Source organism: Amphiura filiformis, chromosome 18 (genome assembly GCF_039555335.1).
Source record: "Amphiura filiformis chromosome 18, Afil_fr2py, whole genome shotgun sequence".
In the NCBI taxonomy this organism is placed as follows: domain Eukaryota; kingdom Metazoa; phylum Echinodermata; class Ophiuroidea; order Amphilepidida; family Amphiuridae; genus Amphiura; species Amphiura filiformis.
The window spans coordinates 53349195-53377123 of NC_092645.1; the positions used below are offsets into that span (position 1 = coordinate 53349195).

The window sequence follows — 27929 nt, forward strand, 5'->3', positions numbered from 1 at the left end:
TCACAAAAATGTATGCTTACCAATAGCAAAGCCTCCAAAAACAATGCCGAATCCTACAGGGTCATACCAGCTCTCAATCATCTCTGTATCTCTGTATTTATACCACACTGTTATGAGTATCACATTCTCCCCAAACATGATGGCGTAGAAGAGGGTCACACGGAAGCGGGAGTTGCCTTCCTTGAGGTTGAAAAAGCAGAAGATGTAGATGACACCTATGACCCCGTTGAAGATGCGCTCTTCGACCCACGAGTCGCAGAAGTCTGTGTTCTGGATGTAGACCCAGATGGTCATACAGAACCAATGGATTGCTGAAAAGTAAAAAGTAGATTGGATTAATGGAGTAAAGAGACAGTTCCATTATTTTTATCTCAAATGTTTGTGAAAACAAATAGTCTTATTGAATAATACACCTTATGTCCTTCAGGTCCATTGACTTAAGATAGAAAAGGTTTAAATTTTGCATATGTATAGGATAAGTTAGCACTCAAAAGCCCTTTTAGGTCCATCAGTAAAGTAAAGCGACTCAATGTTTTTTGATTGTCACATACTGACACGAAATCCCAGGGGGGTACTCAGTGCAAATGACCATATGTATGGGGATGTGCCGCAAACATGGGTAGCATTTTCAGCCTTTTGGTATATCAATGACCCCTTTTTCTAAGCCAATTTTGGTATATGAATGGGTCCTTTTTGAAATTTTGCCAAAAATTTTGGAAAAATTTGTAAAAACTAAGGCCGAAAATTTTGACTTTTGGGATATCAATGGGTCCAAATTTCTTGAAAAATTGGTATAGTTATCGGTCCACTTTCAAATTCTCAGCGGCACACCCCTACCACAACCAAACTTGAGAACCCCCCCCGGGCACGAAATTGAGGCCCTTGCAATATGTATCATTGCCCATAGTATACACATACTAAACAATATGATCACAAGTTGTGGGCATTATTTAGTCATTGTGCTTTTGTGTCTTTGTGAAATAGGCTATGCCAGTTGAACCCCCCCCCCCCCCATGGAAGACATGACCTTAATCTCCCACACAGGGAGTGAGTACAGATTGAAAATGGAGATGGAGTCACCCATACAGGTGACCCCAACTGAAATTCACACTCCTTGTGTGGAAGATTTAAGGTCATGTCTTCCATAGGGGGTGTATGGATTTCAACTGGAACAGCCTAATTGACCCACATCTAATCACTAGGATCCACAAAATGCTCATCTATCAGGGGCACAGTTCTTTACCCCCAATACATTTGTACATTTACTGAATGACCTTTGGGTACAAAAACTCAAGTTATTGAACTATGCCATTGGAATGAGGCCATTGTGGTCCATAGTGAATGCCTTACCTGCAAAAACAAATATGTACACTTGTGTGAAAGATGCAAACAGCACCAAAGCCATCACCCTGGATGAGATCATGCCAATACGCCAGATGGTCTGCAGGAGTAAGCCTGGAATGGACATCGCGTTCTTGTCGTTCCTCACTTTCCGATGATTCTTGCTGTAGGCCACCATCGCCCAACACAGGGAGAATAGTGACACACTGGCTGATATGCCTGAAACAAATCACATCAAACATACGTTAAGTCAAGGCATATCTTTAGTCCTCATATTGTTTATTCCTGAATTTTCATTCTGCAATGGGCTATTCCAGATAAAACATGCACCCCCCCTATAGAGGGCAAAATTATTTTTTTCTAAAATGTCTGGAATTCCAAAGCATACTTGACGAAAAAACCTGGATTTCCGGCCCTGTTTAGTGCATGTAAAATCTGGAAATCCATGGAGGGTATAGAGGGTTTTTACAAATTGTCAAAAAAAAGTTGGAATTTTCAATTGACTTACCAAAAAAATCTGGAATTCCATCGCCCTCTATAGAGGGTTTCTAAAAATACTCAAATAAAAAGTTGGAATTTTTCAATTGACTAGCAAAAAAGTCTGGAATTCCATGGAGGGGTATAGAGGGTTTTTAAAAATTATCAAAAAAAAAGTTGGAATTTTCAATTGACTTAACAACAAAAATCTGGAATTCCATCGCCCTCTATAGAGGGTATCTAAAATTACACAAATAAGTTGGAATTTTTCAATTGACTACCAAAAAGTCTGGAATTCCATGTTAGGGTTTTTAGAGTTATTTTAGGCTTGTATAGGTGTTTATTGTTCTAAAGGTTTCATTATATTTGCTTTATCTGCATTTATTCCAAGTCATCTATGATGTTTTACATGTATAATATAGGCCCACCACCAAGGCGTGTGTTTGGCAGTAACGTACGCAGGTTTTCAAAGTCTGGTTCAGGGGTCTCGATTCTCTGACTGTTTTAAAATTTAATAACTAATTCCCCAGTTTCCTCCGATTGGGTGCATTATTTCCCCGAACTTTTTTCACAAAAAAAGGGGGGAAGGGCACATCCCCCTGTCCCCTTTGCGCATGTCACTGGTGTTGGTATCCTAGGTAACCACTAAAATTAAGCATCTCTTTTGTGAAGGGTTGCTGTTCTCCTTACGGGTTTCAATAACAATATGTGGTATGTAGGCCTACTAGTTTCTATAATAGGCCTAAAAAATGTTTGATTGGCGTAACATAATTTTATCATTCTTGTTAAATCAGGTCTTTAAGGGTTGACGAGGTATTGTTGGTCGAAGCAATCTAAAAATTTATTTTTGTTATATAGATCAATATATTATTGAAAAGTAACACCTTGATGTTTTGCAAAAGTTCAGTCTACAAATCGTATGCTTTGCAAACTTGCTTAATTTATTGTTGTTAATGAGTTATGTACGTTTTACAAAAGTGTTGTTGTTTCAGCCCTCTTCACAACGTAACTCAAGAACCGCAGCACCTATAAAAGTATATCTGTGATATTTTAACTCTCCTACACGCTCGCTATGAATTGAGCAATGCAGTTTTTGCCAAAGCTCACAACCATTCGTAAGATACTGTGAACTACCAAATCACAACAGTTTAAAATAATGAATAACCTTAAGTCCATGAACTGAACCACACAAAGGGACGCATACTCTGTCGGCAGCACACATTTCGAACTATAAAAGGATTGTATTGTGAAACTCAGTTTCTTGCTTCAGCTCTTTCTAAAAATTCATTAGGGCAAAATTCTTTCTTTATGTCCTTAATTATTCTTTATTTATTCCTGTTCTTTCTTTCTTGAGGCCTAGATCTTTTTTCCTTGTACCGGTACTTTACAACTCGAATATTTTTGTATTGTCAATGGATATACCGTAGAACGTTCGCCTAATGGCGCTATGGGCCCCTATGATATAACTGGTATTTTAGACACAAACTTAAAGTGCCTTCCTACAAAAATCCCACCAGCAAATAAGGGCATGCGCATACCCTTAATTCTTGTTGTGATTTTAGAGGAGGTAGCTCTCTCTTTGTACATGAAATTTACCCCAAGGCAAAGGAGCCCATGTGCGCCATTAGGCGAACGTTTACGGTACATAAGAATTCAAACTTTCTTACTTTGGTTTGAGCTGAGACTAAAATACCTAAAGCCTCAAATGTTGTTTTTTATATTAAATACATACCTGTATTTGAATGAAATAGATATATTTATAATAGGCTACATGATAAATACATGAAGCCACAGCAAGTAGTACGAGTGCGAGCTTGTCGCGCCTATGGTGCCTAATTGCTGCAGTACCTTGTACTACGTAGGTGCTCCTTTGTTAAAAGGGAATTCCCTGATTGGGGAGTGGACATTAAAGAGCTCATATCTAAATTTGTTGGGGACTGTTACTTTTTAAAGTTTCAACGTCCGTATACATACGACATGTATGAATAAAATACGACATGAATAAAGTAATAATAAAGTGCACATCTTCCAAATCTAGGTAAACATGTTGCATGGATCGAATGGTGCAATTAATAATACCTTGTCTGTGTCATGTGCTCATTTCTTCGATAAAACAAAACAAATAACCACTGGTATCATACTGATGTCTGAGTGAGGGATTATTATTTGAAAGGAAAATAAGTTCACGACTGCACTTTCAGACCACAAATTGACCCCACTAACCCTAGTAAAAATCAAAATGCAAGTTTAAGAACTTGCAAGTTTTGGATTGGGAAACTTGCATGTTTTACTGCACTTGACTCACAAATGCTAGTGTTTCGAACGCAATGCAACTTCTTTTCTAAAATTGGCAAGTTTCTTGAGTTTTCTTGAGTAAACACGACCAAGCTGAGTTGTCCACACTTGCGTTTTACTTGACTTTGTTTATGTAAATATATTCAAGGTTTTTATAATTGACACCTACCTGCCTATTTCTTTCCTTGCCCTGTTACATGTATAGCTATTATTATAAGATGAGCTCAAAGTGTATATTTCTACATTTTGAGCTCAAAATATTTAATCAATGATATAGGGATATCATATGTCTATACTATTGTGTGTGGGGGTGTGGGCTGTGGGAGTGAGTGTGATGCTGTTTTAAACAAATAGGCCTTTAAAAACAAAATCTTCGCACAAGCTAGAATGAAGAGTGAAGACCCAAGTCGGGCTGGGGATCACCATTGCAGGGGATGAACCTATAGACCCACACCACTCTTCGTCATACATAAATTCTCCCAGGCGCATTTCATAATATGAAATTTAAAAAAAAAAAAGGAAATTTAGTTCGGCAGAGGTGGGGCTCGAACCCACGCTGCACCGCTATCATGTATACAGTATCGTATCGGCATATTACCAGCGCCTTTACCATGTTTACCGCTCGGCCAACTGAACTGACTTGTTGGAGCCATCTTGAAAATTTGAACATATAATCACAACTTCAATTACTTCATTACTTCAACATACCACGTGACAAGCAAAGACAGAAAACGTACCATATTTTGGAATTTTATCTGCTTAAAAACATTAATGTGTAGAGCTACCATTATTAATATTGTTGAATTCTCAGGCGCATACAAACAATACGAGGGGCTATGATACATACACAATTGATTTCGTGCATGCACATGCTCTGCAAGGTAGGGAGCCTAGTCAGCCTGGATTCGTAGTCCACATAGGTCCCCAAAGTTCTTTCAGATATTAAAATATTAAATTCCCATAAAGACGAAACAGTAATCTTTAGTGGGGACCTACGTAAATTTTACATAAAATTTCCGCCATCAATTCCGTGTTAATTTTTATTATTCAGAAAATATTTTGGCATATATAAAATTAAAATAAAATTATCTGCTTCCTAAACCACTGAAGCATGATTGGGTATCACGAATCGTTATATATGATGTACAGTTAATATTCAAATATTCTTTTACACATATGATGCTTCAGTTTTTACACAAACAAGAATTTGCACTTATTCGACAATAAATAAGTGATATGAGGCTTAATAATGATATACATGTGTCTTGACTCTGAAAAACAATATTTTTTAAATTTTGTAAGTTTCTTTTTTTTAGTTTTTTAAGCCACCTCGGAAGCCACCTACAGGATCTCATTTTGCATTTAGGGTTTTTATTGCGTTGCAAAGTAGCAAAACTTTCTTTATATATGGCCAATTCGTGCCTGGAAAAGGCTATTCCCTCTTACAACCTATCAACAGGTCTGATTTCTATAATGAGGTGTCACCGGGTTTCATGAGATAATAATACCAAATTTAAACACCATGAAATTCAATACATCACGACCAAGCTCACATTGGGCGCCCATTCCTTTTTAAAGGAATTTTATTAAGCCACCTACAGGAAACAAATTTGGCTATAAACTACGAAGAGTCTAATAAATAAATAAAATAAATAAAATAAAATGAAAATTGTACATGTATGCAAGATGCCTTATCACTGAAGTAAACAATTTACCCAGCCATTTGCTCTTGCTATAGCTTTTGTCAGGGTCAGGGATATTTGTCTCATAGTCCTGCTTTTATGAACACCAATATTATACAGGTTTATAGGCCTACACATGGGTTATTACAAGAGTCAATGAACATTTGACCAATTAACTATAGATAATGGACTTAGTTTTATGCAATGTAGTTATATTGAACTTTTTCTGAAGTAAGTCGCCTGCTGCATAATTTTCTATACAGATGATATGTTTACTTTGTGATTAGGCCTGACCATGACCTGCTAGTTTGATTAACCAATCAGTTATGTGTATTGTCAGCATGTGATGGCTATAAGCCAATTGCAAACATATTTATAAAAAAAAAAGGATACAAAATTCCTACACTGAGCAGACTCTTTGCTGGGTTTAAGGGCTAAATAGTAAGTTGTCATGTTGGGCAAGATTAGATAAAGGCATACAAACTAGGGTATGAGATATTAGGAATTATTTCCTAGCCTCTTAACCACAGGGTTGGGCTATATAGCTATTCAAGACACAGGATATGTAAGGGATAAACTGTGCATATGAGATGTGGGGGCAAATGGCATCATTTCACTGACGTGAAAAAATATTTCATTGAAAACCCTCCCACTCAGCTATTTTAAAAAGGTAATCAGGCTTCCTCAGCATATCACATGTGTTATGGTATTATTTTGCGAATTGCCCTTGGTACTTTATGGAGGGGAGACTTTTATTTAAATATAAAGGACGAGTGGCCAGTATTCGGTAGGGTCTATTTACAAATTCAGAGTCTTGCAATTATGATTTTAGAGCCAAAGGGGTAACTATATATTATAAAATTATAAAAGGTTAGAAAGTCAGTATTAAAAGCAAGTCAGTAAAATACACCTCTACACTATACAGGCTGCACTCCATAGTAGGCCCACAGCTAAAAACTACACTGACAGAAAAAAACTTTAAAAAGAGGAGAACTTTTTTATTTTTATTTTTTTCTACAATGCAAAATTGATCATTAAGAGGAGGAAGCAAATTATATTGCCAATATGTTAACTTAAATTTTCCACTTTTATGCAAGAAATAAAAGAAGAAGATAAAAATTCCCTTTAAAAGGGGAAGCCAGCTTCAATGCAGAAGAGGTCTTGTAATTAGTTTGGGTGGAAGGCATTTTTAGGATCACTCTTTTTATGATCCATCATGTTCCATGACAGCCCACCAATAATGGGATTATTTTGAAAATTTAAAACGCTTGAAATTTCACAAACAAATAGGACTATATGTTAATAAATAATATAAATACAAGCTAAAACCATGGGGTTCGATAATGACCGAGTATTTGGAAAATGCCATACGACCGGGCGGTTTCACAAGCTGCCGGCTCTATCATGCCATTCGCCGCCTGCACCAAACCATAAATGTCCGGCATCAATGATAAGAACATGCACACAGAAAAACCAAACATTAACTCCTATAACTTCCTGTCAACTCTTTAATTAATTACTCCAAATTGTTCTGTCTTTTTGTCTTTTCTGCCTTGTCTTTTCTGTCTTTTAGGCTACCCTTAGCTCATTATTAATATAAAGAAATACACTGCAGTTTTTAGTTAATTGGCTAAAACTGCCATCTTACTTGCCTTATACATGCACATTAGTTTTATATCAATTTATATATTAATTCGCAATTTATACATAGCACATTATAAAATGTACAAAGACTGATATTGTTCAATAGGCCTACATGTATATGAATTGTACCCATATCAAAAATAGGCCCTGAAATTACACCGAATTTTTCCTGTTGAAAAGACAAAACTGATGTTTAAGATATCAATTATTTCAAAATGACATTTTAAGTCATTTTTATCCATAAAACGATACAGGATATAGGATATAAATTTGAGTAAGTCAAATTTTTTCTTAAGTTGTGTGACCAGTTTAAACTTACCTCAACAGGATATAGGATAGTTTTACTTTGACTTTTACGTCCATAAAGGTTTTAATCATGTTATCAATACACTCACATCTCATGCTGTGCTGATCTCCAGGAGGTCTGCAAATGTAAATCTAAGAACGCCTGATAACAAGGATACTATCATTTTCTTTCGTTGATATGCTGTGGAAACTATTATAGGCCTGGCATATAACTTTTAATGTTATATTTCCTTCAAACCATAACTTTTGAAATTCTCACTCGTTTTCATTCGTTGAAACGGCAAAACATACTTTCTTTTTCTTACAAATCGAATAACAGGTCTTACATTATAGTTTCACCATAAAAAGTTCCGCTAAGTAATTCAAACCAATGCTAGTACCCCGTAATCTCTTTAGCAAACAAAGACGATCTCTGAATTAGATAGCCAGCTCTTAGCTGGCGAAAATCAGAATCCCTCAAAGGGGCAGGGACAATCAAGTGTTTGGCCAAATAATTATTTTATTGTTTTGATTATGTTCGATAAATTTGGTTTTACGATAGACCACTTATCTTTCCTATTTTGGAGATTGATGATAAAAGAATAATGTATGATTTTGGTAAAATTTTAATTTTGTTCTTCTTTTTTGTCAAAAATTACTATGATTACATCTACTACTAGTAACACTTTATCTGTCAAGGGGTCTTCTGATCATTTTAACCTGAGACTAGTACACCAATAGTCTCAGTTTTAACTAAGCGAAAATAATGTGGTAAAAAGTAAAAAACCGACTTAGCCGCTTAACTGTGGAGCTTTGTGGGATCCCAGTTTTATTATAAAAACTCTAAATTTTACTTTGGCATGGTATTTCAGATAGCATTGGGCAATTACAATCCCCGGGTAACAATCATGTAAGAAGTACAAATTTGAGCAAAATATGCAGCAAATGATAGCTTTACTGTAATACCAGAAGATGGGAGAAATATCTCTTCTGCTGATCAAGCAGACCCCCCCGATCCAAAACAGCCTGGAGTGACTGTGAAGACTGCATGTATTATCAGGAAAGTTGAGTCTTTCTCAACTTTCCTGGTATTATAAACTCAAGTGTATGTATAACTTTGTTTGCCAAGTCATGGAACCTTTAATGTGTTTGAAGAGCATAATTATCTTTATCCATGGTTAAACAAACAACCATGAACAAGATCTTGTTCTGTTACACATTGTACTGCTCTGTGGTTAAAGTTGTGCAAATTACCAGTTTAGTTTGATTTTGTTTACTTACGTTTTTTAATCTCCATGTGTTATTCAACCTTTTTATGTTCACTCAGCATGCAGGAGAATTTTAGATGCGCTATAAAGAACATTGTAGGCTTTACAAAAGCAAAACTTTAATGATAATTTTAATGAGTTAAATTAAATAAAGCCTAGTAGAAACGAGATGCAAGGTATCTTAATATTTTAATGACATTATCAATCAAAGTTTGTTTCCTCCATCCCCTACACAAAACCAATGGCATATAAATATTTAAATTCCTCATCAAATTTATAATATGCTAATTAATCAGTTTGTGACCCTACTTCTCATACCCGATTTCATTATTCATACCCCACCTGAACTGACTTATTTTTTAAGTTTTGTGAAATTTTCGCAACGAATTCAGTAGGTAATTTTAATTAAAAAATATTAAATAGTAGGGTCACAAATTGTACCAACCCCTACGCCACTGCGGCTAGTACATGTTTTGAAATATCTGAAATAGAAGATGTGAGTGACTTGTAGCATAGGCCTACATTACTACAATGCAACCCACAGGTATTACTATAGGATGACCATCAAAATTTCATATTGTTTTCTGGATAGAACTCATCAACAGAAGTATGAAAATCGGACAAAAACTTTTCGAATTATGAATTTTCAAAGTGTCCCATTCTGACGGTCATTGGAACTGAATAAAATAACAAAGTCCAAAATTACCAATTTAGGAGCAAAATTAACACAAGTACATAGTTACCTTTTTATACATGCATTGTGAAAGTGTCAAATAAAAGGGGTTTCTTATGAAATGGCACTTTATAAGTCAATTATCAATTATTTTTTTTTCAAACAGAGGCACTGAAATCATGCTTTTAGAATTTGGCAAAAATCATGGCCGACATGGCACAAGATCAACAGTCCAGGTGATTTTTTTTTTTCACACCCAAGAGTTTAAATGTTATTGGGTTTAATATGCGTCAAATAGTAAAATGAACAAAAAAGTTTTGAGGAATTTTTATTTCTGCAGTCATGGGTCAGAATTCTGAAATTTTAAGGACAAAATCACCAAAATCCATACAAGCTGAAACTTGATCAATAATTTATATTTGTTCTATAAATATTATTTTGTGTATATGTTCCAGTCTCCATAATATTTTTCACAAGTACCAGCATATAACATATCCCATAATTTATCATAATTCAAATACCAAGGGTGTAGAATTAAGCAACCTTGTCAGCAAAAATAACCAATTTCTCAAACCAGCAAATTATTGTGACTAAATTCAGTGAATTGATTATGTGCATTGTGCATAGTAAGCCTGTGTACATATGCAATCTTAGTGTTAATTAACTAAAATAATTTGGGACCTATATCAATTATCATTTATAGTGACATGACAAATATATAGAATTTAAACCAGTTGAGATAGGCCTAGTCTTATTTGCATCACTTGAAAGTAAAAATCACTCATCATTCATCATTTATTATAAAAAAAACCGATTAAAATAAATTAACACAATTGTACACTCTTAAAATACTCAACCTTGAGTAAAATCTCTTTTGGATGGTAAAAGCTAGGCACAACCCTTCTAGCATGATCAATTTTACTCAATTTGATTGAGTAACACGTTTACTCCGGTATTGTGCAAAATTTTACAAAATCATTTCCCATTTTGCTGTGATTTTTGGTTTACATTGTGCTATTTTGGCTTAAAATGTGATTTTTGATTTTAAAAAAACGTGATTTGGGTCAAAAACTTAGTTTTTGGTCTAAAATGTGATTTTTGGTCAATAATTTGATTTTGGTCAAGAATGTGATGTTTGGTATGGAAAGGGTTTTGGTCAAAAGGTGATTTTTGGTCAAAATGTGATTTGTTTTTTCTTGTAGGCCTATGTATGTTTTGTTTTCCTTCTAAAATATAACTTGTTTTGAAATTGGGAAACAGATGAATGATGTGGATTTTTTAGGCGAGGAACATCATTTAAATATAAATTATTTTTAATAATAATATGCACTTCTTGATTTATGCTTTTGGATTTTTAAATGTATATTTAGAGTCCCTCTTTCAAATTTTATATTTATGTGTAATCTCGCTATATCATATGCTGATACTTTGGTCAAAATTTACATGATCAGAAAAAAACTATTATTGTCAAAATTTCTGTTTTTGGTGTCATGTTATTTATTAATCTAAAAGTATTTTGGCGACAAAATAGACTAAAAATCCACCCTATTATACGGGCGGACCTTTCAACTTCAAGTAGGGTTGGGTGTTTTTGTACTTGTTTTTCCAGAGAGAGGCTATCTTGAAATTACACTAAAATATCACTGGTGAATTTTTCACAAACATATTTTCTATGATTTAAGCAAAATAAACGTGTTTTTTTTAATTCTCAAAAACACAAATTCCAGGTCGGTTGGGCCCACAGAGAAGGGTTTTTTCAAGGCCTTTGATACTATTAGTTATTTTTTTAATTTATTAATTTTGCAACATTTTATAAAACTTAACTAAATATTAACAAAAACTGATGCTAAACTTAAAATTTGTATCCATCATTGAAAATCAATCAATCCCTGAAATTAAACCTGTTATTAAAACCCCAAGCCACGATGGGTTGATTTGTCTTTAATACACAGAATAATATTTTCCCTCAGCTACGGTAGCACCCAAATCTGCTATCCTAAAATATTCTAAAAGTAAATTTGAAAACAGATAACACAGGGCTACATTTTGTACTGCATGGATGGAAGCGAGGTTTATGACCAATCCATGTGTGTGTGTGCACTGCCACTATCTATTCTCCCGGGTCTATTCTATGTGTGCAATGTACCATGAACAAACAATTACGTAATAGTATTGACTTTTGTTGAACCTCATCTGCTCCTGGTAATTACTGTTAATAAGTGGTAATTTTCGCGTACAGTTATTTTCGCGATTTGGAGTTACAGAGACATTTTTGCAATTGTTATTTTTGCGATGCTATGTCTTGCCCTATACTTGCAATACATTATTATATATATTCGCGAGGTGTTAATTTCGTGGATGGAACTCCATTTGCGAAATCAGCGAAAATAAAACCCTCGCGAAGTGCGCTTGCTTTCTGTGAACTTGTTTTCATTAAGGTAGTGCACTTGCTAGCTGTTTAAACTTTCATTGAGTAAAGAAACAGCTTATTTTCAGGGCAACCGTTTTTTTTTTTGGGGGGGTTGACTTCATTTGAAATCTACACCCCTGTGTGAGAGACTAAAGTAATGTATTCCATACAGGGTGTATGTCTTTCAACTGGAATAGCCTAAAATGTGAATTATCATATCATGACCTGGTATATGGCCGGATTTACCTTTAGATGGTCCTGTGGGCAAGGCAACATGATTGTCACTCGAATGGCTTCAGTAGCGTAGCCAGCACTTTTTCAGTGGGGGGGGGGGGGGGGGGAAAGACAAATTTTAAGGGGGCACCTTTTGGCGACAAAATCAGTTAATGTTACAAATGCGCGTGAAGCGAGCAAAAACATTTGGCATATTGAAGCTAAACTGGTGAAATATGGTACAAAAATGGAATAAATTCACGCTTAAGCCGCAAAAATTGGCACTTTTAGGTTAAAATGGCAAAATATAATGTCAATTTGGTCAGAAACACAAAAAAGTCTTAAATGTCGGGGCGGCCACCCCATCCCACAGGTGGGGGGGGGGGGTAAGACTTTTCAAAGGGGGGGGGGCAGCTGTCCCCCCTGCCCCTGGCTACGCCACTGAATGGCTTTATCGAGTTGCGCGCAAAGCGCGGCAATTTGGCATTTTAATACTAAATGGGCCAAACTAGGGTTAATTTTGGTCTAAAATAGACCAAAAGGGAGATGCAAATTGTAAATTTTGTCACAACATATCTGTCAACTGAGCAGGGGAGGGGTCTGATTCGCCACCCTGCGACTTGTTTCCCGTCAAGTTGATGTACCTTGCTCTTTTTCTTTCCTATTAATAATTAGGACTTACTCAACAAGAAAGTTGGTTGTCATGGTCATCACTTGGGCTGTCAATCATGATGATTATAACTAGTACCCACCACCAACTTGTGGGTGATGGGAGAACCCCCCCCCCCCAACATACATATGCGTATACATAATGACAAATTGCATTGAACTGGAAGAGAATGGAATTCCTGATTGCACAAAAGGCCTGAAATCCCGACAAATTATTAATAAAACGATCTGGAATTCCAGCACCTCAATGGACAAAAATGTGGATTATTTTGTTGACCAGAGGCAAAAAAGTCTGGAAATCCAACCAAGGATAAACACAATAAACCTGGAATTCCAAAACCCTCTATGCCTTCAGACTAACAAAATGGTGGAAAAATCTGGAAATTTTGTTGACCAGAGGCAAAAAAGTCTGGAAATCCAACCAAGGATAAACACAATAAACCTGGAATTCCAAAACCCTCTATGCCTTCAGACTAACAAAACGGTGGAAAAATCTGGAAATTTTGCGCCAAGCATAGGCAAAATAGGCTGGAATTTGGAACAGCATAAGTAGAATAGGCTGGAATTCCGAGCCCCAAAGACCACCAAAAAATCTGGATTTCCGTTGCCCTCTATAGGGGGGGTGCATGTTTTATCTGGAATAGCCCAATGAATCAAAGCTTTTATGGGGAGCAAGAGTGATCCATGAAAGCTGTCCATAACTTTCTCAGACTAGTGATGCTTAGCTCACGAACACCTGATGTTCTCATGACGTTCAAATGAAAACAGCATCTCATTACTTTATCTTCAGGAGAGTTATGTTTAGGTCACATGTAGATTACAGGACAAAAATGAACTGGCCAAGCCCCACTGGTTGCACTGGGTGTTTCCAATCCAAGGCCCAGTTATTCACCAATCAATGAACTACAGTATGCCTATAACAGAGTCCCACTTGGGTCACCATAGGGTGAGTGCATCACTCGTGCAAAGCGTGAAAAAATTGCCACTTTTGTTGGACTCTAAAATGGCCAAATATGAGGTTCATTTGGACAGAAACCCACACACAGGCGTAAACATTGGGGGATGATTGTATGGACCATCCCCCTGGCAAAATATTGGGGGGAATTTATCCCCTATCCCCCGGGATCTACGCGCCTATGGAGAGGACCGTTTGTAAAGTGTTTATAACTTACAAATTCCAAACTTTCAAGTTGACTTGAAACATCAAAAGTCAACATTTATAAAAAATAAAAATAAAAAAGCGCAGTGATTATACATAAAGTGAGCGAAGTGGTGGGTGTTTGGGGTTTTATTTACACCCCTTCCATCCTTCCTACAGGTGAAATAGAGTCATATCTGTTCAATCAGTTCATATCATACCTGTGAATGTGTTCTCATCTTCGGTAGCCATCATAATGTAGAGTTGTAGTACAACCTGAGGAGCCGATTCTAAAAATGCCTCAAATAAACGCAGCATGCTCACATCACTCTGCTGATGGTGAAGTCTCTGAAAATCCAGAGGGTCGTCAGATTTTCTTGCAATGAGGCCTGTGCGAAAAACTCTGATGTATCTGTGGGGAAGTAAAGCAAATAAGTGCTGGTATTACTTTCAAAGTACCAGGTAGCTTTTATCCGTTGCATTCTTTCTCTCTGTCCATTGTTTTTAGGGGGCATTATGATTTGAAGAAAAAAATACTTTATGCAAATTTGGTTCATATCACTCAAATTATAGATAGATTAGATACTGATTACTGATGATACCAACTTTTCTCTTCAAAATATTTTTTCTCAAAGAGTGATTATATACAAGATGAAATTAAGAGTATTCAAATCAATCTAGTTTTCCTAAAAATTCTATATCACATACCTTTAAAAGGCTATAACAGATTTATCAATTAAAAATACAATTTGATTAAATTTGAAATATAAAACTTCTACCAGCAAGTCCGAAGGATAAAAAAACATAATTTGAAATAAATAAATAAAAAATAATACGGTACGGTAATTTAAAAAATGCATGGGGATATCTTGATTTTCTTTTTGTTTGTTTCTGTTGTTTGTTTGTTGTTGTTGTTGTTGTTTTTATCCTAACCATTGATTTTAGTGTGTACTTTACCCAACTGCCAGTGCACAGCCAGGATATTTAAACCCCAATTTGTAAAATGAATGACTTCCAAAATGTACACTCTACAACTCACTATGCACCAGCACAATGGCCACATCCCATTGGCATAGTTCAATAACCTCAATTAAACAATCATAGTGCAAAATTTGACCTCAAGTTGCAGAGTATGAGTTTTGTACCCAAATTTTCAAAGGTCATTCAATAAATGTACAAATGTATAGGGGTTAAAGAATTGTGCCTCGATAGATGAGCATGTTGTGGATCCTAGTGACTTGAACTCAAATGATTATTGAATTGCAGTCATACATAATTTGTACAACCAATACCATTGGGAATCAGAACATTATTCCCATACACCCTGAAGCCGGAATGGAAGACCTGTCTTGACCCGACCTTAAAGGGGCATTGAGAGATATCGCGCACAGAACGCCCTCAATTTCGGTCAAACTAGCTCAAAGTCTGGTTTTTTACATGTACGCAATGGTTATACATATACAAATCATAGTCTGAAATAGTTAAGCGAAATTCGGCGTCTTTCGGGTAAAATTTCAGGATTTTCTAATAAACGGTATAGATCTATACATAAAATTCCCGTTGATTTTAGGTTAATGCGTGCATTGCATCATGGGAATGAGCCATATCATTTACGTTACGTTGTTGATGTTGATCATCATCATGAGTCGGTCAATGAAACATTGTTGTACATGGTGCGATACACCCAGGACGATATGTAAAGTTCTATTCGTTTCTTTAGCTTCAAGGTTCAGTTTAGTCATTCTCAGGACTCAACTGAAGTTGGAAAACTTTACATTTATTCCGTTGCGTATGATGAGTTTGATGACGATATGTGTCCTGTGTGTTACGAGTGCAGAATTCGACAGCATGCTCTTCTTCTCTCTGTCAGCAATTGGATGCATGTTCAATATGTATTGCAATTTCATGATTTCATCGACTACTAGTACCATGTATGTATGTAGCCGATCCTGTGTAGGTGAAGGACATGATAAAGATTCTGATGAGCCTGAATGGTGAAGTACATCAAGTCAGTGCTAAAACTATTATAGTACATATTAGTACATATAGTACCGGTAGTGATCAAAGCATTAAGCATTACTTCACATGCTGGGCAAATAGGAGCAAATGGCATGAATGGGGTGCAAATGTACATGATGAAAACATGAAAATGGGGGAACAGCATGGAAAATCAACGGAGCATTCAAGAATGATTTACTCGAGAACTCTAGCTTCCATGTCATGGGACGGCGATAAACTGAAAATGACTTGATGGCAGCTGCCACGGGCACCGCCATCGCCAGCCATGCCAGCAGGGAATCAATTCAAGAAGAAATGCCATCGCATGATCGATAGCTCTTTTTTGCGATGTGACACCTGAAATGAGACCTTTGACTGACATTCTAAGTTGATGAAATGTCATCGCATTGTTATGTACTAATAGTAATAATGTAGTTGATACTGTAATATACAAGTAGTAAATGGTGTTCATAATAAGGTGGTACTATACACCCCCTGATAAATTTTGTGACTAATTTTGCATTTTTCTCAAAAAATAGCTATGCATTGGTAACAAAAGTTATGTATATTATAGGGGCAAGGAATCCAATTACTTCATTGAAATTTCAGTGATTCAAGACAAGTGGTTCATTTACATTAAGAACCTGTACATTCTAGCGATACCTCTTTTCTTATCATAAATAACGTACCGTTTGTCCAGAGTCGCTGAAATTCCAGTGTAGTAACTGGATTCCTTGCCCCTATAATATAAATTTTGTTACTAATATAGTACTAATACCAGTGTGTTATTATTTTTTGAGAAAAATAGTCACAAATTTATCAAGGGGTGTAGTACTGCCTTAAGCCAGGGATTTTCAGGTAATAAATTTTTCGGGCGGGTAATATGGTACCCAAAATTTTTAAACAAATCTTTTATTCCTTTTTCGGTTTCAGAGTGCCTCTGGACCTACACGTAGAGCTATTTTTTTATAAATGCTAGGATCATTCATGGTTGACTTACAAAAAAAAGGGTTTGTGTTTTTAATATGCAAATTGATAATTTGTATTCATGTTCAATTGTTCATACTCCATTAATGATTTCAAAATGCATTGAATTTGTATTAAATATTGGAATAGAGTAACGTATAACATAAACACAAATAATCACTTTGCATAAAATTTTTTTTTTTTTTTTTGTAAGTCAACCATGAATGATCCCAGCATTTAGCTATACTGGAAAAATAATTTTTTGTTGAAATTTTGGGTACCTGGGCAGGGAATTTCCTGCCCGGGTAATGTAATCTTGGGCGGGAACCCGCGAGCAGTGTTCATAAATTTTAAAATTATGGAAAGTTTATAATTTATTGTAAATCGTTGTAAATAGAGGTGGTGGGCTATACTATGGTGATGTTGCAGATTCCTAAAGGCATGTTTATTTGATGCAGGATGATCTAGGAGGAGCATTGTAAGTGCCGGCTGAAAAACATTAGGTCAGGGTCCGGGAGGGGGCTCTGCAAGTTGTCATTTTGCATTAAAAATGATTTTTTTTCTGTCTTTCTTAATAATTCTATTGATATAGTGCACATTAAGGGGTACTACACCCCTGCCCAATCTTTGTGCCTATTTTTGCATTTTTCTCAAAATTATAGAGCATTGGTGAGTAAGATATGTATATTATAGGGGCAAGGACTACAACTGCTACACTGGAATTTTCTTTCAGCACAGACAACAGTTGTGGAGTTACAGTCAAAAATGAGGGAAAACCAATTTTGATCAATAAATCAATAACTACTTGCCTTGAGTTGCTGAATTTTCAGTGCAGTAGTTGTAGTCCTTGCCCCTATATACATATCTTACTTGTCACCAATGCGCTATCATTTTTGAGAAAAACGCAAAAATAAGCAAAAAATTGGCTAGAGGTGTAGTACCCCCTTAAATAAACTCTTTGTTTTTCCATAGACTCTGTTTAGAGTCTGTTTTTCTTGGTAAACTGTCAGATTCCATTTTTAAAGTTCCATAAGACATGTATGCTTGGAAAGAGAAACAGCAAGAAGAACATAAAGCACACCAGTGTCAATAGAGTAAGGCAGAGAATAATAATTTGTTATCAATTTTGAGACCCACATTTATTTCAGTCACAAAAAGTTGTTTGCTTGTCTTTTTTTTTTTTTTTTTTTGAAAATATTTTTTAGTTTTAATTTGTATTTTTCGGATGACTTTATACAAATACATAGGCCTACATTTTGTATCTTCAATATAATAATTATGTAAAGTTATTATTTGTAGGCCTATTCATCATGATGGCATTAGTCTATTGACAGATTTCAAAATGGATACAGATCCAATGCATTTTGAAGTGACAATTATAACTTTGCATATGAATTGAAAACACAAAATGTAACTTTTTAAATTTTTTGCAAAGTCAACCATGAATGATCCTAGCATTTAGCTCTTTGGTCCAGGGACACTCCAAAAAAAAAAAAAAATCAAATTTTTTGGACAATTTCTGGAATTTGTCAAAAAAGTAGGGGTGGAACTGTACTCGAATGTGTGACTTTACTATACTATACTATACTATACTATACTATACTATACTATACTATACTATACAAAGTAGAGGCCATGTGGGCTAAAATTGGGTGTGTATTTACAAATTTGGGTGTGTAAAACATTCCCTACATGGTTGGCTGCCTAAGCCCTTGATACTATACAATACTATACTATATACTATACTATACTATACTATACTATACTATACTATACTATACTATATTATATCACTCATACTGAAATTCTAGACAGTTCATTGGTTGATTTCCATTTGCCATTTTTACTATCACCCTCTCCGTGTGATAGTCTTTACCATCATGTGCTCTGGCGTAGTGCGCCTGCGCCAAGCCGTGCGCCGACTCTTGGACTCGCCGATTTAGTAATGGGTGGATCCCAAAATGTGAAATATATCACGGCAAAACATGGTGTTATGTTGATGAAAAAATGTATTTCCTACCTTAAATAGTATTTTAGTAATAGAATTTATGCATGAGTGATATAAAACAAATATTAACTGTCTTAAAATTGTAATGGTCGAAATATAATCACTCGGTGAAAGATGTATTGTTCCATTCCACTCGCCGTTCCGGCTCGTGGAATGGAACAATCCATCTTTCACCTCGTGACTATATTTCGACCATCACACTCATCGACAGTTAATATTTGTATACTATACTATACTATACTATACTATACTATACTATACTATACTATACTATACTATACTGTACTATACTATACTATACGGTACTCCACATTTTACTTTAGGTACTTGGAAAAAGAAGAGGTATGGAAAACATTTCTAAAAGTGATCTATGGACAAGCAAGCAATAATTTTTGGCATAAGTAAGCCGAAACCGTACAAAATGTGAAACTTCCCTCTTTTTGAACCCTGTATACACCATGGATGTAGCCTCTATCACTAATACATTGTTAACCAAAATGAATTTGCTGTAAAAATTTAATTTCATTAAATAGAAATTGTTTAATATAAACAAACAATGGTTCAATCATGTATGTAGGGAAAAATTATTTAGGCCACATAAAATTCAAAATTAATTTCACATCCCATGTTCTGGGAAAAGTGAGGAGGAGTTTTTGTATCATTATTGTAATTTACAATGTTATATTTTTTAAAGAAAAGGAGCAGAAGAAAATAAAAGAATAATTAAATTTATTTCCGTAAAAGACTTCAATTTCTTCAATACTGTGTCCACTTTCCATGTTCTTATATGTTTGCACCTGTACCAGTGGTTTGATCCTGGATGCTGGATCAACACATAGTGTTCATATAATAATATGTACTTGATAAACAATGCAGGGCCCATTCACAAGGGAGGGGGATCAGGGGAAATGATAATTAATTTTTCCAAACAGGCAATGTGAAGGAAAAAACTGGAGAAAAACAGCCAAAATCAGGGCAAACTCTTTGAGTGGTCCAAGAGAGCAATTATTTTTGGCATCAGTATCTGTGGTTTGCATAAGGGAACAAACCAAAAGATCGATGACGTCCTATAAACGAACGTTTAGGGGGGAGGGGGTAAAAATACTCGATTACGTTTGTACAAAAACATCGGTCTGAAGTGTGTGTTATTATTATTATGTCAAAATTTTCAACATTTCATTGTTACGTTTCTGGCAGGGAGGGAGGGGGACGGCTGAGAAACGAAACTAGTTACGGTTATAGGTTACTATGATCTTGATTGGATTTTCTCTAGGGTTTTCTGATATCGTATGACCCCGCATTAGGGGGCTGTCATTTTCTTCGGAAGGGGGTCCCAAATATACGGGGGGGGGGGGTCATAAAGAAAAATGGGGGGTCATAAAATTTGTGATGACCAAAATGTAGGAAGTCACAAGATGACCACAGATAGTGTATTTATTTTATTCAAAAAGACCGATTTCAATACAATTTTAGCCTGCCGGGGGTAAGGTGCATTGGTGGTGGTGATGGGGAGGGATGGGTCATTGTTGCCGAAATAGGGGGGTCGCAATTTTATTGATGCTGACTTTGTGTAAATTTGGGACCCCCTTCCGAAGAAAATGATAGTCCCCTTATGACTAGCGGACTGATCTACTATCCCCAGTGGTGGCGATACAGGGGGAAGGGAAAATTCCCCCACTATGTTTCTTGCCCCCTCATTTTTTAGACAACTTGACCCCCCCAAATCACACACATTTCAATTTTTGCTGCAACTTTATGCAAAATTGGTTGATTTCCCTTCCCCCAAGTCCCCATCCCGAAAAAATGTCCTGGTGCTGCCACTGACTATAGTATACGTTAGACTGCGGAACTCAGTCCTCAATGATAGTCAGTCATTTATCATTTGGTCGTTATATGACTATCATTTGAGGGACTGAGTTGTTATAATATATCTTCCGAGGTGCAATTTCAGACAATAGCTGGGGATTAGTGGGGCAGAGGTTATCTATTGAATCCTTTCATGACCACTGAAGCATAGTCAAGTCTGCCAAGGACACTCGGTACAAATTGAAAGACCATCACAAAAGAATGCATGCATGTCAGGTCATCGACACCAATTTGGTGTTTGTTATGACACAAATTTGGTGTCTGTTATGCACCTCGAAATATGTACCTTAAAGTCTGTATCTAAGTATACGTAATAGTCACGCACTGAGCCGAGGGAAATTATAAGCTTACTGCCTTTTCCATGTTTACAAGCTCATGTACGTAGGCCTACGTGCATGGTTCTTCATGTAAAGCAGTTCTTATTCTAATTTTATAGTGAGAGATTAAACACGATAGTGGACAATATATTGACATGAAATCATTTATCTTTTCAAAAGAAACTGAATATAATTAGTACGGCGTAATTTGTAAACATGTCCATGTACCCGGTCGACGGTCCACATGTCTTTGTTTACGTGTATCGCGAGTTGTCATCACAGCTGTCAAATCGACACCGAAATTTGCCTTGGCTCAATCCCATAATGCAACGCGAAGACAAAACTCAAGATCCAGGCACGCTAAACGAAACACTCACAAAATGTCGTTTATTTTACTATTTACTGGTTTTTTTCTTGAAATTACCACTGCGGTAGGTTTCTCTGGATCCCTTTTATCAAAATAAAGTGAAATGTTCCCATTCAATTTTCCTGTGAAATCTCTCACTGCCCCTTTAATCTCTCAGACAAGGGGTGTAGATTTCAAATGGAATCGCCCATTCAGGTTTAAACCCCATTTGAATTTCACACCCCCTGTGTGGAGATTAATTAAGGTCATGTGACTCATGTCAGGGGTGTAAGGATTTCAACTGGAACAGCCCATTTTGGCAATAGTGAAATCAATACCCACTACCCAGAAAACTAGGTGTGTTTTGGTACTTGGGGGAAGAAACCTGGACAAATTGAACAATGTTAAGTCCCCTGAAACTAGCATTAACTTAAACATGAACTTTGCCAGTCTATTTGGCATTGTTACAATTGCTACAATGCGCAATGTAAGAGGAGAACGTGGGAAAGAGTCAAAACTCCTCGGGCACCAGCCTTTCTTTAAAGTACCCAGTACCCATGCATGATGACCTTTGAACTTACCTCTGTAGCGGTGCAAGTTGAAGCAAATGCATGATCCACCTCCATTTTGTCATATCTTCGTCGGCTACATACCAGCTAGCACTGAATATTTGCATAACAATGGATGGTCCTAGTGTGAAGGCTAACGTCAGGCTGGCCCAGGCATTACTGTGGGGGTTGGGGGACTTGAAGTACCAGACGGTTACTAAGGTATCTGAAAATAGTAGGAACAATATGCATCAATCATAGATCATATTATTTAGATTATCTATGCATCAATCAACATTTTTTATATAAAATACTTATATAAAAGCACAGGGATCTATTAACTTTCACCCAATATTAACCAGAGGTGATCATGATTGCCTTGAGTGCTCCCTGCACTGCATGGCTTTACCATTACCTTAGTCAGGGCGCAGAATAAGAATTATCCATTTCCTCGACCCAAGGGCTGAGGGGAGAATTATTTTGATTTGTTGGGAGTGGCCAGGCCCGTAACCAGGGGCTGGGCAGACCCCCCCCCCAAATGGTCCCATTTGCAAGCACAGCGAGGGAAAAAATTGGAGATCATATGCCTTTTTGGTCAACGGTTCAAATTTTGGAAAAAAATCCACTTTTTCAAAATCAGCCCCCCCCCCTGACAAAAAATGAAAGAGAAAATCAGGAGGGCAAACGAAAAGGAAAGGGGCAAGGAGCCCCTTTTCTACCAAAATTCAGCCCGATCATGGGCCAAAATAGTGTAAAATACAAAATTTGTGCGCGCACATTGTAAAGATAAAGCCATTTCCATCCTGATAATGGGCGAAAATAGCGTAAAATACCACATTTTCGCGCGCTACACACACACATTGTCCCAATAAAGCCTTTTAAGAAGCTTGAAGACATATATAGTCTCTATGTATTGTGTGGTGCAACTGTAATTTTTTCGTTTGTGCCCCCGAAATTTTATTTTTCCCCTCTGACCAGTACCAAAAAAGCTGGCTATGCCCCTGCCTTTCTCGTTAATCTTCAAATGGATCTGTTTCATTCTTACACGCCAGCAGTAGCGTAGATTTCTTTGACATTGGAGGGATGTGGTCAGGGTAGCGTTAACCCCCGATCGGGGGTGAATGACCTGACCCCCTAAATTTAAAAAATATCAATTTTTCACCCTCTATATTGGGAATATGTGCAAGGTTGGGGGTGAACTCTGACCCTCTACTTTTGGACCTTACTCCTACCCCTGACTACACTGCAAAATATTTTTCACCCCCGAGATTTAATTTTCACCCCATGTATTTGGATTTTCTGCAAGCTCGGGAGTGAAAAACACGGGAAAACAACCCCAGACTTTCAGGCCTTAATGCTACCCCTGGATGTGGTTGGAAAAAAAGTATAGTGAATCAAACATCTTTTGGCGACAGAATAAGTGGTACCACTGCACACAAAGCGTGCAACATTTTTTTGCCATATTGAAGCTAAATTGACAAAATATGGTACTTTGGGGGCTAAAATGGCCAAATATGAGGTTAATTTGGTCAGAAATCCACATACAGGCATCAACATTGGGGGATGATTGTATGGACCCCCCCCTCCCCCCTCCCCCAATAGGTTTTGTTTTTGTTTTGTTTTTCAATGTAAAATTAGCATTGTTAGTAGTTTTTGATCTTTTCCAACAGTGCTTGAGGAAAGGAGGAGACCCCTTTTTTTAAATAACTCTGAGGAATAAACCCCCTAGAGTACCACAAAAAGTCTTGGAAGTGATCCATGTTCTCTAATAAACCTATTTATTTATAAAGTTTTCCTTTAGTATTTCAAAATCTAAACATTTTGAAAAATCTTTAAAAAAATCAGACAAATCCCAGAAATTGAGGAGGGAGGGGACGAGAACCAAAACAATTTTTATATGGCCTTAAAATACCAATACCATTAGAATTTAGAAAGATTAAAATGAAATTGTGTGATTTTGCATTAATTTTTTTAATAGACCGAGTATTATTAAGGGGTACTACACCCTCGATAAATTTGTGCCTATTTTTGCATTTTTCTCAAAACTAATAACACACTGGTAACAAAAGTTATGTATATTATAGGCAAGGAATCAATTACTACACTGGAATTTCAGTGACCCAAGATAAGCGGTTCGTTATTTATGATAATAAATAAGGTACCGCTAGGATGTACCTCATTTCCTATCATATATACTGAACCGCTTGTCTTGAGTCACTAAAATTTCAGTGTAGTAAATTGGATTCCTTGCCCCAATAATATATATAACTTTTTTACCAGTGTGTTATTATTTTTGAGAAAAATGCAAAAATAGTCAAAGTTTACCACAGGGTGTAGTACCCCTTAATTTCAATTTTAGAGAAGATTGACTGACTAGTTTTGTGATAGCGCTAGATCAGATGTGTAACATTGTTCATTGTTTTTAATTTTCTAAAAATTCCAAAATTTTACAAAAGATTTGGTCATTGTATTTTGCTAGTACAAATATATGGATATATGGCAGAAAATGGCGGGGACCCATGTTTATGCATGGAAATAGAGTTTGTGGAAAATCCCTGTATGGTAATTTGTATAGGGCCTACCCCACCCCCCCTGGAACTCAACTGTACTTGATAAGTTGCAAAACTCATCTAAAACGACATTACGAGTTACTCCAAATCTAGGCCTAAATTTGAACCGAGGAAATCACATATTTTTTACTGTCACAGCTTGAAATATTATTTTGAATATACTCTGGGCCTACCTGCATTTGAAAATGAAATTCTGTTTGACAGATCTTTAGAACCATTTACCAACTGGTATCATACCTAATATTTTAAGATAATGTAATCCAGGAAGTAATCCAGGAAGTAATCAATCAGGAAATTCACTTCAATAGGCACAAGAATGACAAGATTAAAACATAATTACACCAAAATAAAAATATAAATAGTACATCATATTTGAAATTGATAAACCTTTTACCAAATTTACCCTTGACAATGGAGCTGTTCACTGAGTTTGCTCATTATAATAAATTGAATATAACAGTGGTACCTGTTCCTTGCACACCAGGTAACTATGTACACAAAAGATTACAATGGGCATTATCCATGCTGAATAGCAATGTCAGCCGGGTCTTGTTGTGTACACATAATGTGTGCATACACCTTGAAGTTGACACAATGATGTCATCATTTGCATACAGGTGTGCTACTTGTAAATAATCACCGATTTATATCGCCCGCGGTAGGCTCACTCAGCATGCTCAAGCAAGCGAGGGTCGCGGGCGCAGGGTCAACAAGGCCATGGTGCATAAATTAGCAGGCATTTAAATTTGAACGCTACCATGGGAAAAGAGAGCCTGTCTGTCTGTGATATAAATTATTTGACAGAAATCCAAGAGCAGATGGGAAATAAATTTTATGCGCTGACAAAGTGCAGGAATCCGATCTGTCATCAATGAGCGAGCTAACTGAAAAAACTGACGTGGGAAAATGATTTATCAAATTATATTAATTACGAAACCATGCAACATCCTACAATTTACAAATTTATGCATTTTTGCAATAAATTTTTACATTTTTTAAAAATACAATTTTAATTACCAAATGATTATTTTCGGAAGTCTAAACTGTTACTATCAAAAGAACGGGCACAATTCACAAGATGCATCATAGCTAGATCTTGGTGTTTCCAAACAAATTAATTGATTTTTTTCCTCAAATCATTTATATGAGATGACAGTTTCGCAATAAAGCTGGTATTCATAGCTTCAGTTGGGTAACCGATTACAAAGGAAACAATGTTATGTGTGGCTTTGTTCACGAAATCAGACAATGTCGTGCTTTTTGTAAACCAGCATTCTTGAAAATGAGCAACATAATGATTTTTGACTTAACACGGTTTAGAAATAATTTCTTCATATTTTTGGTGTTATCTGTCGTTTACATGTCCTTCCTAAAACACAAAAGTACGACCTCTCCAAACACCTAAATTAGCTAAAATTTAGGACATGTTACAAAACTTTATTTTCTAGAACCTATTTAGAATAATTTAAATGTAGCTTTTACCGGTTTTTTTGTGGCATCCTTCAGAAGTGAGCGGTCCGATACCATTATTTTCGGTCAAATCTCCATTCAAATAACACGGGGAGTTGGCTAGCTATGCCTTGCCCTCACTCATATTTTACAAAAGTACGACCATTTCTGAACATCTAACCTAGCTGTAATTTTAGGTCATGTTAGAGAAATATATTTGCTAGAAGTTTTGGAGAATAAATAAAATATTGGCTGGTTATTTTTCACACAGTGATGTTAACTAGGCAAGTGTCCATTCTCCCAACATACATCATTTGTAGGGTCACGCGTCAATGGTGAGAGCACTGTGGATTGTGTATAGGCAAACGGACAGTAACTGCAGTATGTCTGACATTGTGGAGGACTCCCGCCCGTACTGAAAAGAGTCCAGTCGCCGTGGACGTCGTTAAGACTGTGAAAATGCAAGATTTCATCTGATCATCGGGCCGTAAAATATAAGCTTTCTTTCTGAACGAACTTCGTCAGTTTCCGTGAGAAGCCGATTGGCCGAAAGTTGAGGTGACGAGCTGTCGTACCTAATTGCCTACGGCTATGTTTTAGAGAACTGATGGAATTGCGTATCGGCGAATGCATGAGTGTGAATTTTGTCCTACTTATAAGAACAGGGACAGGCGCGTAGACAGCATTGTCAGTCAGGGGTGGCAAACGTCAGTATCGTCCCTATTTTTACTCTCCCTCTCCTCCCTTTCCCAGTTCTATTTCCTACCCCTTCCTACCCTTTCCCTTTTCTTTCCCCTCTCCTTTCCCTTTCCCTTCTCTTTCTCCCTCACCTCCCCCTTTCTCTTCGCTTTCTCCCCCAGTCCTTCCTTCTTTCTCTCTTTCTCCCCTTCTTCTCGTCCCCATTTTCCCGCTTCTTCGTCCCCATTTTAGGTGTCCGAGGGGGCAGTCTGCCCCACCTGCCACCCCGCTGGCTACGCTACTGCCGGGGGATACTGTATGCTCGTCTTTGATTGCTCTCGCGACAACATTAAATTAAGTACACATACAGGAGAAAGCCCGAAGGTGACAATATTGAGTATAATTATATGTATGTTCAAATGTAGAACAAAATATCAGGTCCATGTTCAAACAATGCAAAATGAATATCATGAATGTCTAATCTAAACCACTGTGAATATCATGAATATACAAATACCATATTCAAATGCAGAACATGTTTATCATTCTCTTCATTGTATGGCAAATTAATATGGGTATCTAGAAACTCTATGCCTATCGCCTGGATAAATGTGGCGACACGAATTGGATCTCCCTTGGATTTAAGACCAGTAAGAACTTCATAGGAATCCCACAATTGCCGAAACTTTTCCCAGTTACCTTTTAAATCACCGGTAGAATTAGTCAATTTTGGGATTGGGATAGACATTCCCGTAAATGGTGTAGTCGAGTCAGCTTCATTTTCAGCGTCACCTGGCATCTTGTAATTTAAATTTGATACAGTACGCTATGCAAATTAAAGTTTACTTCCAAATGAGTAACTTACTTACTACAATAAACAGACTAACTTACGACGTACATCTACACTTTGAGTTGACTAGTTGAAAAGTTTTGAGTTATCTAATTTGACAGTATCATAATCCTGCTTACTAAAGAGTATTTGAGGTGTACATTCTGTACAATGTATGGTCAAGAAATAAATAACATTTATTTCTATTTCTATTCAAGGAAGGATGTTACGGGATCTGATACCCCTGGGTACGTAATAA

The 27929-nt window shown here is 36.5% G+C and overlaps 1 protein-coding gene across 1 annotated transcript; it reads right to left on the reverse strand.

The window, feature by feature from the left end:
• Nucleotides 1–27066, reverse strand: LOC140139223 (XK-related protein 6-like). Its single transcript, XM_072161003.1, has 5 exons — nt 26940–27066; nt 22178–22370; nt 14317–14507; nt 1351–1560; nt 1–311 (listed from the first exon to the last, which is right to left on the reverse strand). The coding sequence occupies exons 1-5, from the start codon at nt 27064–27066 to the stop codon at nt 1–3; spliced, it is 1032 nt and encodes a 343-aa protein (XP_072017104.1).
• Between the last annotated feature and the right edge of the window lie 863 nt (nt 27067–27929).